At 38.1% G+C, this 14981-nt stretch overlaps 1 protein-coding gene and 1 pseudogene across 2 annotated transcripts; one reads left to right on the forward strand and one right to left on the reverse strand.

The window, feature by feature from the left end:
- LOC105037256 (pentatricopeptide repeat-containing protein At5g15300-like) overlaps positions 1 to 1074 on the forward strand; it is a 2112-nt pseudogene extending 1038 nt beyond the window's left edge.
- A 3073-nt stretch (positions 1075 to 4147) lies between these two features.
- Positions 4148 to 14424, reverse strand: LOC105041752 (pentatricopeptide repeat-containing protein At5g15280, mitochondrial). Of its 2 annotated transcripts, XM_073254029.1 has the most exons (4): positions 10058 to 14424; positions 8935 to 9047; positions 8182 to 8457; positions 4148 to 6553 (listed from the first exon to the last, which is right to left on the reverse strand). In XM_073254029.1, exon 1 carries the CDS (start codon positions 14370 to 14372, stop codon positions 10326 to 10328), a length of 4047 nt encoding a protein of 1348 aa, XP_073110130.1. In that variant the 5' UTR covers positions 14373 to 14424; the 3' UTR covers positions 4148 to 6553; positions 8182 to 8457; positions 8935 to 9047; positions 10058 to 10325. The 2 variants fall into 2 exon arrangements, with proteins under 2 accessions (XP_073110130.1, XP_019704371.1); XM_019848812.2 differs by lacking the exon at positions 8182 to 8457.
- Between the last annotated feature and the right edge of the window lie 557 nt (positions 14425 to 14981).

Raw genomic sequence — 14981 nt, forward strand, 5'->3', positions numbered from 1 at the left:
ATGATCACTGGTTATGCGAAGCAACGTGAGATGGTCAAGGCTCAGGAGCTGTTTGATCAAGTGCCAGAGAGGGATGTCGTGTCTTGGAATGCGATGATTGCTGGGTATGTGCAGTGTGGATCGCAAATGCAGGCGCTGGAGGTGTTTGATCAGGTGTGTCGGGCATGAGAGAGGCCTGATGAGGTGACCATGTTGAGCTTGCTGTCAGCTTGCACCAAGTCTGGAGCTCTTGATTTTGGGTAGAGGATACATCACTCTCTTCTGGAGATGTGTTTGAGAAGTGGCTTGAGTGTAGTTATCGGGAATGCGCTGATAGATATGTATGCAAAGTGTGGGAGCATAGTGGGAGCCATGGAGGTCTTTAGAGGCATGAGGGAGAGGGATGTTTCTACTTGGAATTCGATCATCGGAGGGTTAGCTTTCCACGGGCACAGCAAAGAATCTGTGCTTCTGTTCAAGGATATGCTCGGAGAGAAGGTGAGGCCAGATGAGATCACTTTTGTTGCCGTCTTGGTTGCTTGCAGTCATGGTGGGTTGGTCAAAGAGGGCAGGGAATACTTCTCCCTCATGCAAAATAAGTATGCAATGGAGCCAAATATTAAGCATTATGGGTGTATGGTGGACATGCTAGGACGTGCTGGCCAACTAGAAGAGGCAATCGAGTTTGTGGATGGTATGAAGATTGGGCCAAATCATATCATTTGGAGGATGTTGCTCGGAGCTTGTAGGATCCATGGGAATGTCGAGTTGGGAGAGCGTGCAAATGAACAACTTCTAAAGATGAGACATAATGCAAGCGGGGAGGATGTGCTGCTCTCCAACATATATGCTTCAATGGGGGAGTGGAATGGAGCAGAGAAGGTGAGGAAGTTGATGGATCACAGAGGAATCACCAAGGAGGCTGGCTGGGCTTTAATTGAGGCGGATGGTAAAGAGCTGATGCACTTCTTGCTGCATCCGGAGCCTGTTTCGATATCGAAAGGAACTGTTCAATGACTATTGGTACAACTTCATAATCAGGACTCCTTCAATTTGGATTTTCTGAAATGTATCTGAAGGAATTGTTAGTCTGGAGCACTCATTGACTATAACATGGATTGCTGCCAATATTTAGGAGCCAATACAAATAAGTGCCTAACAAAAGAGCTAGAGATCCGTAGAAAAAATCAAGGTGGTCCACATCGGATGATAGTCAAGTGACCAGAAACTTATAATCCAGTCCGGTGACAAGAAGAAAACCATGTTGACTGTATCTAACAAATATAACATTATCTAAGTCATGTATATTGACACAGTAAAACAAATGAAATTTAGCACTGATTGTTCCAGAGATTAAGGTACCTAATCAATGTGTTAACAATCCGAAAAACATGCACTTGCAAAGCTACGAAATTCTTACAGAAGGTATCCAAGCAACAAGTGAGACATTTTGGTTTCAATAAGAGAATTTTTATACAGCTTATCAGCATAAATAACCAAGTACAACAACTTAAAAACTGAATTCATGTATACCTTGAATCTTACCATTCAGATATAAACCGGTTAAAAGGATAGAACCACTAAGCTTAAACTAGTTTTCGAGCATTGACATTAGATGTCATCATGTAGTGGCTCAAAATCACAAGGCAGAAATTTCCAGGTGAAACAATCAGTTCTGGCAGCAAACAGCAGAATGAATCAAGCTAAAGAAATGGCCAAGCAATCATACAACCTGATAATTTAACTGATGATTTGACCTGCAGTCCATTTTGGGGAGATACTGGCGTGCCACACATTTATCCAAAAACCTATACCTTTTAGAAGCGCACACTCAAGCCTATGTGCAGAAAACCAGGATTTGCCCTCAAATGAAAAGGCTTCAAAGTCATGACTGGAGTGTAGGCAGCAAACCTTCACAGACTACCATTCAGACTTGGATAAAGACAAACAATGGGACTCGATGGCTAAAGGAAAATTAAATAGGGTATGTAGATGGGGAAAAAAAAAATCAGCTATCATAGATTGCTACTATGCATTAAAAATGGCATGTTGATGATCTTAATGATCTAAAAACAATAAGATGATAAAACTGATCTTCAACAAAAAAGCAGTTGATCCTCAATGAAAGAAAAGGCAAAGAAATTCCATAAGTTGACACCACATACAGGAAATACATGAGCAACACTAGGACTCATGCAGGTCATGGCATGCAATAGTTCATGTAAATGCACTTCAAACATTTCTTAGACTGAAATACAGTGACAAAATGCAATTGACTCAAAAGGAATTAGCAAATAAGTAACACAAAACAAAAGGATGCCGCCCTTCCACCATAAGTTAATGCAATTGAAAATAAGCATCAGATCAGAATGATCAAGGACTCAAGTGCTCCAAGCATGAAACTAGCATCAATCATCTATAAAGAAAAGGGATGTACTGCGAGCATTCAAGCAGACTAGGTACGTCTGCTCAAGGACTCCAATGACACAAAATGTTTTAGTTTCTATATCTAACTTCAAGTATATGAACAGGCACCGGTTTTAGGATCCATTGCTCGAACTTTTTCATATTATAATCTGTTCGGTACCTCTTAGTATTGACTTGAAGAGTTAGAGCATCAGCGAATTAGGATACTATACCAATCTACGTAATTCTAAAATTTCTTTGGTAAGCACCACATTCCATATTTATGCAGTATGCACTAGGTGCAAATTTCAAATAAGAGAAGAATATTATGTGCGTTTTGCAATGAAAAAAACTGAGCAATATACACAGACAAAGCCATGGTGGTCTGATAATGTGACCACCCCACCTTTGGAACATGCTGGTACTCAGCTTAAAAAAACTTTAAAATACATTTGATTTATTAGCATCTTATTTCAACAAACTTTCAGAATTAAAAAGAGAATTTAAAGCAAGCCTTGAACCAGTCCTTAATTGCAATAACTAAGTCTACACTATTGACTTAGTTAACTAGACAGTAAAAGATTCACTACTTGCAATTGAAAAAGCAGGAAATTTTGATTGTAAAAGCTTATTATATGAAAGTCTAACATTATTCAGTGGTATATTATTGGTGCTCAGTTACTGACATTTGAATTAAATAAAATAAAATTAAATTTCTATTGATTTTCTTTAGCTATAACAATTTGTCCAGTTTTAACATATTGAGTCCATATGAATATAATGAACAATGTCAAAAAAAGGTACACCTAATTTCACCATCCTGGGTTCCAAGGCAAATCCATTTATGCACTGAATTGCAAGTGCCACGTATAAAAACTTAAGTTGGGACCACATGTTATGATGCTAGGACTTGAAAATTCTGATCTGCCAAAATATGTCCAACACCATACCCTCTTTCAGTCAGCTGATAGCACATGCACTATAGCGGCATTGACATGCATCAAAGAGAAACATATTAGGCTCCTACCAGCTGGCAAACAGAGTCATGATTTTAGACTTTAGACGACCCCAGGACTGTGTAATGGGGGCATGTCATATTTAAGTGTTTATGGACTATTGAGTGGAATGCTTACCAGCTCTCTAACACATTCTTCCCAGCACCTGCAAAACTGAAAGTATGGCAAATTCAACTCCAGAATTGAAACTTTATAAGATATATCACAACAAAGCTTAGCAAACTTAACAATATCACATCTCAATAAATCCAGTAAACTGGTGCAACTGACAAATGAGCTGCAGATTGCCCATGAACTGAAATGATTATTATCCCCTACCTTCAATATGACTTGTTTTGCATACACTAATTGCATGAATCATATTCCACCGAAAAGAGTTCGTACTCAACCTGAACACACATAAAACGAGCCAACAAAGTTACTTCTACACTAATTTTCAGCACTAAAATTTAAAATGCCTATTAGTCAGTTCTGTCCCTTGCTAGGAGAAATTTTGAAGCCTTGACTGGTTTCATGAGCAGCTCCAATTTGACAGAGGTGTGCACAAAGAGGGGAAGGAGAGAAAGTTGCTAACAGGCTTGTACATGTGGATGCATGCAGACCCAGCATACAAGAGTGTTTGACAGGGAAAAGACTCAAACAAAACAAAAAAAAAAAAGGAAATAATTCAGGCTGGCAAATAACAAAAGGCTGCAGTCACAACTGACACAGAAACAAGGCATATAACATCATCTTGACACCAACAATCAAATAAAATGTTCAAAATGCAACTCTTCAGAAAAAAGGGTGACTAACGTTTGCCCAAAGTTTTTAAGGATGAGTTCCACTTCTCAAGGCAAACTACCAAGCACTGACCATTTGCAGGAAAAGACATCGAAGGCTCAAGCATATCCAGTCTTAAAATTCTAGATTTTAGACAATTGCTTCCAAATATAAGCTTGGGCTTCAATCATAGGCCCATCGTAATGCAGACATAATTTGGTGCAGTGCTAAAGGCATTAAGGAAATTAGATGGTAAATAGCATCCTGTATTGGTCCTAAGTAAAGCTTCCAAGGTGGGCCATAAGTATCTCGGACTCTGTTCAGCTGGTCTTCTGGTTTAGACTTGAGGCTTCACATAGACTGGCTCCAGACTTGAGTTTGTCACATTATCTAAGATGACATGTATGCCTTGCCCACCTCTCATCATTGAGCATGTTATATCTATTGATCAAGCCATCTTATAATTTTCTTTGAGTGCTCATTAAAGATTTCTTTTAGCAACATCTTGGTAGGATTAATACATTGTGTGCTAACTTGTGTTGCTTGGACAATTTGATTTTCATGATTGTTGGGATGCTGATACTTAAAGACAATTAGACATAACATGAAATGGTTAAGTCCCAAACACTAATTGGACCAGGCGATAGATTAAATACCTAGCATCCAGCTAACACTTGTTGGTTTGAGCCAGGGTTGGCTCAATTTGGGGCCTAAAATCCGAAGGTCAAGCTTGGACTCAGACCAACTTTCACAAGGCTTGAGCCCAACTAGGCCCAATATAGCCATTATAGCCATGTAAAGCTCGATCAATGCCTCGGCAAAAAGAAAGAGGGAGTGAAGGATAGGCATGGGGTGCTTAGCTTCTAGCCTCTTGCTTGAGCTGGAGAAGAAGAGTGGTATAATGATGAGAGTAAGGTCTTGGCAAGTGTGATGAAGGTTCTAATAAAGGTAGTGATCAGGGTCTGGGAATGAGGCTATGGATCCACTGAGGTAAGTGATTAGAGAAAGAGAGATAGGGGTGGTATGTAATAGCATAAGAAGAAAACTGTCTCCTGCGCAATGCAAGGATAGGGTAGATTATGAGAATGAAAATAGATGTGAATGAAAATAGATGTTATCAGCAAGGTGAGGGGAAGAAGTGAATAGAAATAGGTCTGGGGCTGACAAGATGCAATTATGTTGTCATGAGTTATGATTTATCACTATAAAGCATTCACCTAGGCTGGTACCTAAGTAAGCATATAGACTCACAGGCAGCTAATTCAGATGGATCTATGCTATCTAAATAACCGGTCATAGGACCATGTCAGTCGGTAAAAAAGCCTTCAATATTACAATCAGAAGACTGGTAACAGTTGAAGAGTTAAGAGCTTGCACAAGATCTTATGACTGTGCAGTCATTTCAAATCTAGGGGATGAAAAATGGCCTGCAGATTGTCTGAAAACAGTGGTATATGGTAGTCTAGGCAGAAGCTGGAATGACCGGCTTTTGCCAGCAACTTCGGACAAAGAGAACGAATAAGCCTAACCCTAGTTTTATAGTGCACAAAAGTGTTTATATATATATATATATATATATATATATATATATATATAGATAGATATAACACTGTAAAACCTTCTGCATTCCAGAGTTTCCTACATCATAGTTTCTGCCATTTCCAAACCTGCTTGAAAGTATGTTTCACTTTTATCTTTCTTAACAAAGTTTCAAGCCCCAAAATCATGTTTATTTATACTACCTTTTTTTTTTAATCAAATCTTACAACAAAAATTGGTATCATGTACAATAACACCAACTCCACTACCAATTTGCCAATCTAAAGAACCATCTTCGGTGGTCCATTAGATATGGACGTAATGTGCTAAATGTATGAAATGCTGCTTGAATTGATGTTGCTATCCCAGTGTCGACTTTCTCTGCTTATCTTATCATCTTCAGAATCTGCCATGTGAAAGGCCAACTATCCGATGAAGACCAAATACAGACTGTTCTAATTTCAATGATCATTATTCGGCACATTTATCATCAGCATCTTCACCTTCCCTGACTGGACCAAATCTGGCGGATCGGTCATAGTAAGGATCAAGTGCTCCAATTGAAGCTTTCCGGTGAGAAACTACAGCAGCAGCAAGCAAAAAGTAGATGTGGGCCACAGAGCAGACTTTGGGTTTGCTCTGTCATGACTCATCCTCACCATCCGCTTCTATAAAAAACGAGGGGCTGCTTGTCAGTGAGGCAAGCCTCAAGCTGCAAGGACATTGAAGACTAGACATCACTGTGGACTAGCCAAAGCTTGGTGCATGTATGCAAGACTCTGTGCAATATCTTCTGCAATCTCCAAACACATGACCCACTGAAGGGGATTTGGAGAATTTCATTTTCAAACCTATATAGAGGTGCAAATTTTAGTTTACCTGAAAATCTGTAAATGGATATTTGCTTGACATGAATAAGAGAAGACTAAAGATGAAGTTGTTCTATAAATGGTGAGTTGGTAATTAGCTATTTGATCAGGTGGAAGATCAATTAACATTTGATTCTGAATTTGTTCAGATTTTCAGACTCAGATGCTGAACTGAATGGACTTGGGAACTACCACAAGTGAAACTGGATCAAGGGCAACTCAGACAGCCAGCAAAGACTTAGCAAAATTATTCTCTTCCTCCATATCAATTACCCAAAATATAACAGATATTTATCCACCGTTAATCATATGTTCAGTAAATTCAGATACTATAAAGTAATATTGTATTGTACTCAAGTGGATATCTTCCTTCCACTAGAAGAAAGATTCCACACCAATTTCATATTTGGAGCTATAAGCCTTTAAAAGTACTTAAAAATGATATGATCAACCTTCTAGATCGCAGGTAACTTGTAATTTGGCATCAAAACAACTTCCTCATGGTGTCTCACCAGTTCATGAAACGCACAAAGGTCTTTCATCTGTTTCTATAACCAAAGGTTGCCGGTCTTTACCATTCAAAGATTCAAGTGTGAGGAGCATCTCTTGTAATTGCCAAAGTCAAGTGCCAAAAGGTCTCTTGCTTTTGCAATCATGATTTTCGAGGAAAAAGCATATGAAAGGCTATGTATTTATGAGGAAATATTGCCTTTTTTCTTTAAAAAAGAAAATCTTCTCTCTCATTGGAGATCTCTCCAAAAAGTTAAAAATACTGATGCATAAAGAAATAGACATCAGAGTGGAATCAAGTGCCAAATTATTGAAATGCAAGGGGCAGTATTATACCTGACATCATGTTTCAGTTACTCAACTTATTAAGTTCTGACAAAAATATTAATGTCTAGAGTAAAATGAGGCAATAATAAAAAATGGATTACATTGGTTCAACTAACTATATGATTTAGATGAAATTATGATTGCAGTACAATATCCGAGTACTTAAAAAAATCTAGGCACATTTACAGAAAGGGGAGAGAGTGGGTACAAGACAAAGGAAAAAGTGTTCAGCAAAACTCAAAGAATTCCATTTAGGATACACCATTAAATATGTGAATTTTGAACTATCACGCTAATATTTGCATGAGCATTTAATGCTGAAATTGTTCAAACTTTTAGACTCAGATGACTGAACTGAATGGACTCAGAACTACCATAAGTGAAACCGCCTCAAGTGCAGCTCACGCAGTCGGCAAATACTTTAACAAAATTTTTCTCTTCCTCCATCTTAGTTACCCAAAATATAATAGATATTCATTCATTATAATGATCAGTAAATTCAAATTCTAAGAGTAATATTTGTATTCTATTCAAATGGATGTTTTCCCTCCAGTAGATCAAAGATTCAGCAGAAATTTCATATTTGGAACTGTGAGCCTTTGAAAGTATTTTAAAAAAAATGACATGATTGACCATCTAGATCACAGATAACTAGTAATTTGGCATCAGCACAACTTCCTCATGATGTCATGACATGTGCGAAGGTCTTTCAACAGTTTTTATTGCCAAAGGTTGGGGGTCTTTACTGATCCAACATCAACCATGGGGAGTACCTTTTAATTCTTCATTGTGTTTACAGAAGTCAAGTAACAAAAGGTCTCTTGCTTCTCCAACCATGATTTCTGGAGAAAAAACATATAAAAGGTTGTGTATTTATTGCAGGAAATATTGCCATCTTAAGCCAACACTGGTACCAGAATGTTAATCATCATGAATGCTCATAGGCAATATCAAACTCCTGCATTGTTGGATAATCAAGAAATGAACTCATGCTGTATAATTATCCCCTCAAATGGACCCAATGATAGTGGAATGGTACTGAGACAAAGCTGCAAAAAAAAAAAAAACATCCAATTTTACTAGAAAATGGAGCTCAAGGAGGGAACAGCTGAGAGGACACTAATGATTAACAAACTTGACACTCTGTCAGAGACTCAGAGTCGAAGAAGGTAGATGAGAATTACTTGCCAATTTTTACTGATACCTAGCAGTAGACAAAGAAAATCATGAGTATTACCAGCAAATATTTATGTCTACATATTATTTCCTGTCCCAAAAGGTTAGATGACTGGCTCTTCTATGGAAACATGGTATCAGGAACCAACCATATAAATTTATTGATCACCAAATGACAGGGAATGAAATGATGATAAAGCATATAACTCCTTGTCCAGTCTGTTTGAAGCAGATCTGGTATGTCAGACTATATGCTTTAAAAAAAGACAAAAAAATAATAGAAGAATACATGGATTTGTTTAAAAAATTAGTGACATTAAATCAAGTTAATTAAGAGTGCAGCAAGATACCTTTTCAATTCCGTGCAACAATTGATCGAGCTGTAGATGTAACAATGCTTCAGCAAACTTTACACGACCATCTTTGTCATGGTGTTATATATTCATCTTCTTGTGCTGCCATGCTGATGCATTCACAATTTAATTAAATTAAAAGATATAGGAATAGAAGGAATTTGTGAAAGATAAATAGGGTTGTAAACTGGAAAATTGTGATTACAGGATGGCAGAAGAGGTAAGCCTTCTAAGAGTGAAATTTGTACACTGTAGGTGGCAAAATGTGTACATGATGCAACAGTAACAAAATAGAGGTAAAAGACTAGCATAATGTCTTTCAAAGGCAATGAAATGTAAATCTGAATTAAGACTTAGTGATGCGCAAAAGTATAAATAAGAATAGGGTGGTGTTTCCGTATACTTGACTTTCCACTGAAAATTCAAAATATTTAAAACCAATTCCAAATAAGCACTGAAGTAACCCAGCTACAATGATGCAGAAAGAGTTAATTTTCCAAAGGCACTCAAAAATATGTACATAAAATAATGAGGGAGGAAGAGAGATGAAACTGTTGCATTAAATGTGTTTTAGCTCCTGAAACAGCCTTTAAAATTACAATCTAGTTCTACAAGAAGTCAAGAACCTAGCATTCCAAGTGCACAACTCCAAAACCAATAACTTCTCAAAGCAAATTGTCATACATAGATATTGCTAGTGAAATTATTGGCCATGAGCTACAGGCATAAGGCATCATTTGTTTACTTTTTCATATGCAACTAACAGAAAACTTATCCTATACTTTCCATCACACAGCATGAATTAAAAATAACAGAATCAAATGGCATTCACCATGCATAAAGAAATTGTTGTGCATGCATATTGATATTGCTAGTGTAATTATTGGTCATGAGCTACAGGTGTAAGGCATCATTTGTTTAATTTTTCATATGCAGCTAACAGAAAACTTATCCTTTTACCACAAAAAAAAAAAAAAAAGGACACAGGAAACTTATCCTCTCCTTTCCAGTACACAACATGAAGTAAAAATAACAGAATCAAATTGTGTTCCCCATGCATAAAGAAATTGGTGCGTATGGACTACAAAGTGACCTACAAAGTAGAGTGATGATCACAAACCTGACATTGATGAACCCTTTGCTGCATAAAATTCCTCTGGTTTTCTATTCCTCTTTTCTGTACACCAAAGAAGGACCAAACTGGAAAAATTAACAATATCCAGTTGTTATCAGCTGGAAATTAATGCAAAGGATCACACCCAGGTGATTTCTGTTCTCCCTAGTGTGTTAACACTCAAGACAGAGTCTCAATCTGGCAACCCAATCACTTCTTTACTCAGAAAGCGTTTATGGACCATAATAACATGCTGTGACGTTTCTTACAAAACTTAAGTCATAATGGATGTATATTTGAATGCCGAAGCACCTTTATCTTTACAATTCTTTACAGGAAGTCTACTCCCAGAAATAAGGCGAGCTAAAAAGCCATTGCCATTGTCATCTTTGTTACTGCTGCAACTGCTTAAATTGCTTATAAGAGACCAATGAGTCTCAAAATTAGGAGAATACCCAGCTTGTTGCATTTCACGCAAAACTTCTGATGCCTTTTCCAGCTCGTTGTTAGCATAGTACCTATTGATAACATGGTTATACATGCTGTAAGTGGGCATTGAACCATAGTGGAGCATTTTCCCCAAAATTCCTTTGGCATCATCAGTTCTCCCAACAGCACAAAGGCCTGAAATGAGTGCTTCACTGGACTCTTCACTTGCTGCAAGGTTCTTGTACTGCATTTCAGCATGGAAATCAAGAGCATGATCAAATGCTTTGCAACTGCAGAGCTTATGAATGACTGAACTGTAACTGATGTCGCTTGGAAGTTTTCCCTTCTTTAACATTACATTCAGCAGATCAATTGCTTTCTTTATGCCCCCATGCCCACAAAATTGCTTAATCAGAAGGTCATAGTGAATGTTGTTGGGGATCAAGTCCTTTTGCTTCATTTGATCCAAAAAGAGTTCTGCTTCGCAAAGTTTTCCACGTGATAGAAGATGCCCAGCAAGCGCATTTTGAACCACAGAACCATGCTTCCAGCCATTACATTCCATCTCCTTGCTCAGTTCTAATGCTTTATCAACTTCTCCATTACTGCACAGATGACAGATTATTGTTCTGAGGCTACGATTGCTTGGTCTTAGGCCTTTGGCAATCATGGTATTCAGAGCTTCAACAGATGTGGAGGCATTGCCACACTTAGAGAAACCGTAAACAAGGAAATCATAAGTATTTTTATCAGGATTTATGAATTTATCATGCATGTTCCTTAAAAGAGATTCAACAAGCAAACTGTTTCCTGTCTGAAAGAGATGAAATATTAGAATGTTATATAAAATCAGCTCCTGTGGATTTTTTCCTAGGTTCAGTTTCTTCACACTCAATGCACCATGTAGGTGACCATGTGCACACATTTGACGTACCAAACTTCGATAGCCTGAAAGCGAAAGATTAACATGCATTCTTACCATGACACTGAGAATCTCGTATGCCTTCCTCAAATTGTTTTCTTGACAGTATCCTTGCAACAAAGCATTTAAAGTATTACCATCTGGAAATATTCCATCAATTAGCATTTCTTGCAACTGCAAGGTTGCCTCTTTTATTTTTCCAGTCCTGCATAATTCACTCACCATGGTTCCAAAAGCAGAAACACGAGCTTCCAGTTTCTTACTGAGTAGAGATTGCTTCAAATTCATTACTTTTTCAACACTTCCAAATCTAACTAACAAAGGAATTAATAGTTGATACACATGTGCAGAAGCGGTTATGTTTTTCTCAAGTAATATATCAAATATTCCAAGTGCTTCAGCAAACTTTTGCTCCTTCAAGAACCCGTTTACTAGATTCACATAAACTGCTTGATCAAAGACTAGATCCCTCTGGAGAAGTTCCTCCAGCAGTGTACACGCGACACTTGTATAGCCTGATATACATAATTCTTTGATAAAGACACCGAAAATAGCAGGAATCAACTTAGAGTAATTCTCCACCATTTTATCGAAAAGCTCTAGAACTTCTTTGATCAAACCCCACCTGCATAGAAAACTTACCAGCACCTTAGTGTCCTTAAACTCAGGTAACCACATGTCTCGTTTTGCTAGTTTCCAGAAATGCTGAAGTTTGTTAATTTCACCTTCTTTGCTGAAACCAATGATAAGAGCAGTATATGCATCACTGTCAACCAGCAGCCCTCTTCTGACCAGTCTCTCCAAAATCAACTTCACATTAGCTGCCATTGCTTTCTTGATTAATGCCCATTTAAGTAAATTAAGAGTCTCAGACCTAAGCCGATCACATGAATCCGGCATCTCATCTGTTAGACTTACAGCTTCTTCTATGTGGGGTGGGGATGCACATAAAGTTTTCAATAATTCAAAGTAGCTAGACATAGACAAATTCTGCCTCCACTGAACAGCTTCATGCTTCACCTTGAGAGCACCCTCTAGATTTCCCCGGTGACATTCCTTGATTAATGCAGAATCAAAGTCAGGGATCATCGCACTATCAAGGATCCAGGTTAAGGACTTGTCATACTCATCAATATCAGTTTCTAGGTAGAGTCCATTGCCTAGAGAATCAAAGAATTCAGCCTTTGCAAGTCCAAGATCATTATCCCTCTTCACCTTCACATTCAAATGGTTAAGACCCAAAATCTTGAAGGTTTTGGAAAGAGCATCATCTGAAGGTCCCAGAAAAACTACACCATGATTGTTCATTTCATCAAGAACTTGTTTAACTTCATCAAATTTTCTGTATATACAACATCCTGCCAAAAGAATTCTGAATGTTGATAGGTCCGGCGATAGCCCTTTTTCAAGCATGTCCTCAAACACATATTTTGCATGTTTACATAGTCCCTGTTTAAAAACCCCACTAATTAGGGCATTATAAGCATAAGCATTGGGTTTTAGATCCCTAGAGAAACATTCTGATAAATAAAAAAATGCATTTCTCAACTTTTTCTCTCTGCAGCTCTCACAAATAAATATTCCAAAGGTCACAGCATCTGCCTTGAAGCCTAAAGCCTCCATCCTTTGGACAAATAACCATGCCTCTTCAGTCCCCAGATCGCTGCACACAGAAGAAAGTATTTTATTGCAAATACAAGTTTCAGGGATGTGCTCCCATTCTTCCAAAAATTTAATCATATCGTTGAAATCTTTTTTCTTACATAATCCCTCAGCAATTGCAGAGAGAGCTATAGGGCTGGCTTCAATACCAGAAACTTTTATTTGCTTAAGTACAGCTGTAGCTTCAAGAATCTGTCCATCCTTAGTCAGTTCACCAATAACAACATCTAAAACCCTACTACCAGAATATGACCCAAATCCAACCTCTATCATATCCTTATAAACTCTCACAACTGACTCAGACTTCTCCATTCTGATCAAAAGGTTAAGAAGAGAAAGAAAACATGATGCAGAAGGAACTAAGCCCAAGTCTCTTGCTCGATCATACAGAGCCATTGAATTTTCTAATTTGCAAGCCTCAGCATACCCTTGAATGATCTCACTGGATACTCCATTAGCATCGGAAAAGGCTCCTCTTGCATCTGGTGATAGAAGCAAGGATTCAGCATCACCAAGCATCCGAGCTTGAGTAAGCATGGAGATCATGATTTCATAAGATCTCGGGAGATGTTTGAACTCTCTGCTCTGCTTCTCAGCCCACCTGAACAACTTCCAAAGAAATCCAACCTTTTTTAAATTGACATCGGGGCCAAAACCAACTAATATTTCAAGGAAATCTTCGGGTTTCAATGCCGAAACCCGCCAGAAACGGCGGGTGGTTTCTGGGGACAGATCCCCATATAGCTTGAGAAGATCTTGCAAAGAAGATTTCTCCATCAAGGTGTCAACTTTCGTCTCCCAAATAAACGAACACCTAGAAATAACCGATTTCCCGATACCAAAAGACAATTTTGAAGCAAAATTTACATGGTCTTCGCCCCTAATCTCATTTGCGGAAGCCGAAGTCGACCCAGATTTCTCAGCAGAACACGGAATCGACGCACTAGAGAAGGGCTTCGCCCTCCCAGAAAATAAAGGGAATGGAATAGAATGGTTTTCTGAGCCAAAGTTGCGGCCTTTGAGAGGAAACCGGGGGTACGTAAAGGATGTGATTCGAACCTTGGATGGGACAACAAGATCGGAAGACGACGACAAGTGTTGAAGCAAATGGCGGATGAAAGAGGCACGGAATTTCTTCTCCATCCAGGCATAGTCGCGGTGCCGGAAACCATGGAACCGAAGGCGCTCCAGGGAGCGGGCGATAGGGACGAAGGGGTTGTCGGAGTGGAAGCAGAGGAGAGAAGTTGCGGGGCTGAAAACGGGGTGGGTCGGACCGGGCAAGCCTAAACGCGACCGCCCCGATTTCATTTTCCGGTCAAGATTTTGGGATCTGGACCCAACTCACTGGCTGTTTGGATAAGATAGGACCAGCTCCGGTACGGCGAGGATGCAATCTGAAATGTCCAAGTTCGCCGAATCAGGTTAGATTTGTAATTTGAATCGAGAATCTTAATCATTTTTTTATAACTAAGATATGATATTTAATAATTAAATATAAAATTATTAAAAATTTAATAAAAATTAAAAAAAGTTGACTCATATTTAAATTTATATTCCAAAATTTTTAATTTTATTAAAATAATTGATCATTTTACAAACTACAATCTTTAATATAATTCGGGTTTATATCATCTATAAAAAGTTTCTGAGTTAGATTTGGATTGATTTGGATTCATTTTTTTATTGATTTAATTAAACTTGAAAAACATGTAAGATGGATCAGGTCTGATTGAGTAATACAAGATTAAGATCTAATCCAATACTTAAACGGTTAATTTTTGGATCTGACCTGGCTCTTGAGTTTGAATATATGAGTAGGTCAAGTTTAATGAGGTCGGGATTGGATTGTGTCATGGATCAACTTGTTGCAACCTTGAGTGTCGGAGAGATCAGCTTATATAGGTACCTGACACTCAC

Source organism: Elaeis guineensis, chromosome 3, assembly GCF_000442705.2.
Source record: "Elaeis guineensis isolate ETL-2024a chromosome 3, EG11, whole genome shotgun sequence".
In the NCBI taxonomy this organism is placed as follows: Eukaryota; Viridiplantae; Streptophyta; class Magnoliopsida; order Arecales; family Arecaceae; genus Elaeis; species Elaeis guineensis.